The sequence below is a fragment of the Entamoeba histolytica genome, genomic scaffold (assembly GCF_000208925.1).
Source record: "Entamoeba histolytica HM-1:IMSS scf_1104750516641 genomic scaffold, whole genome shotgun sequence".
NCBI lineage: Eukaryota > Evosea > Mastigamoebida > Endamoebidae > Entamoeba > Entamoeba histolytica.
The window spans coordinates 1-1508 of NW_001915164.1; the positions used below are offsets into that span (position 1 = coordinate 1).

The window sequence follows — 1508 nt, forward strand, 5'->3', positions numbered from 1 at the left end:
TTCCATTCAATTACACTCCATGGTTTGATTATTCTGAAATGACTTTCTGTCTTAAAAATGAATCTACTTTTTCTTTATTAAATTCATTGAATTTGAATGTCAAAAATAAACATATCTTTATGGATCGTTTAGAAATAAGTAGGTGTGATGAACTTACTATTAATTCTCTTTTAAATTCCATTGAAACTAAAACTATCAAATTTATTGATTGTACTATTTGTTTCAATAAAATCAATTTCTATCCTCTTCAAACGTTAACTTCTCTTTGGATTAAAAGAATGAAATCATTAGATCTTCTTCTATTAAATCAAATGAAACAACTTAATTCTCTTCGTCTTGAATATATTGAAGAAACAAAAAATGTCAAATCTTTATTAGAAAGTGAGTATCTAAAAAAACTCATCATCAAAAACTGTAGAGGAATTTATCTGAAAACAATCGTTAGAATGAAACATTTACTTACATTGGATTATGACCAAAGAGACTTACCAGTTAAAGGACCTTTCAAGAAACTTCTCAACAAATTAAATCTAAGTCATAACAATGAATTTCTTAAGTATTATACTTACCTCAGACAATTACCAAATTGCAAATACAACTCTGTTCAAATAAATTTCATTCATCCATCACTAACAGACAACTACTATTATTTTAATCATACCATTGAATAACATCTCTTTCTTTTAACTGTTTTCTTATTTAACGACAAAAAAATAATCTATAATAAACTTATATTTTTATTAGATATTCATCAATATACAGCTCCTGTCTTATCATTTATTATCATTTTATCATCCTGTCTTTTACTTTCATTTAATTAGAATGACATTCATCAATCATAAAACAAAATGTTGTTTTTCACAAACACTCAACAGACTTTTAAATAACTAATTATTCATTGGTTCATACAACTATTCTTTTTTTGATTTTATGCTTTATTTGTAGTTATGTTTTGTTTTTATTTATAAGGAGTTAAAACAAATGAACAAACAACAATTCTTGTTCTTATCATGTTATTTTATTTTGACTTTTGTTATAAAGAATATTTTAATTAATTAGAAAGTACAGAAAGTGGTTTAATGATGTTTTAATTATGGTTGAATTAAAGCCATTGTTATTTGAATAAAGCATAATTACTAAAGAAAAGAGCAACAACAACAACAATTATGTTTGAGATATTTTGGATTACCTTCTTCAGCTCAGTCTAAAACTCAAAACTAGAAAAAGTATAAAAAGAATGAAAACTAAATTGAGTCTGTTTGAAATGGTAATTGTTGGGAGTTATTTTCATTCTAAAAAGGATTTCATTAAATTGACTATGGTGTGTACAAAATACAATAAAATTTTAACCTTTTATCATTATAATCCAATTGCAATTACACAAGGAATGGAGAAATTCTTTCCAAATATCCATACCCAACATCATTACCATCGAGATGATATTGTGTTGAATGTAGGTTTTCATCTGTGTGAATATGAAATGTCTATTGATGAATATAATGAGATTC

General features: G+C 24.9%; 1 protein-coding gene across 1 annotated transcript; it reads left to right on the forward strand.

Annotated features, from left to right (window-relative positions):
• Nucleotides 1–119: 119 nt before the first annotated feature.
• EHI_024000 (uncharacterized protein) lies at nt 120–671 on the forward strand (the record flags this gene model as incomplete). Its single annotated transcript, XM_001914118.1, has 1 exon — nt 120–671. The coding sequence occupies one exon, from the start codon at nt 120–122 to the stop codon at nt 669–671; it is 552 nt and encodes a 183-aa protein (XP_001914153.1).
• Nucleotides 672–1508: the final 837 nt, after the last annotated feature.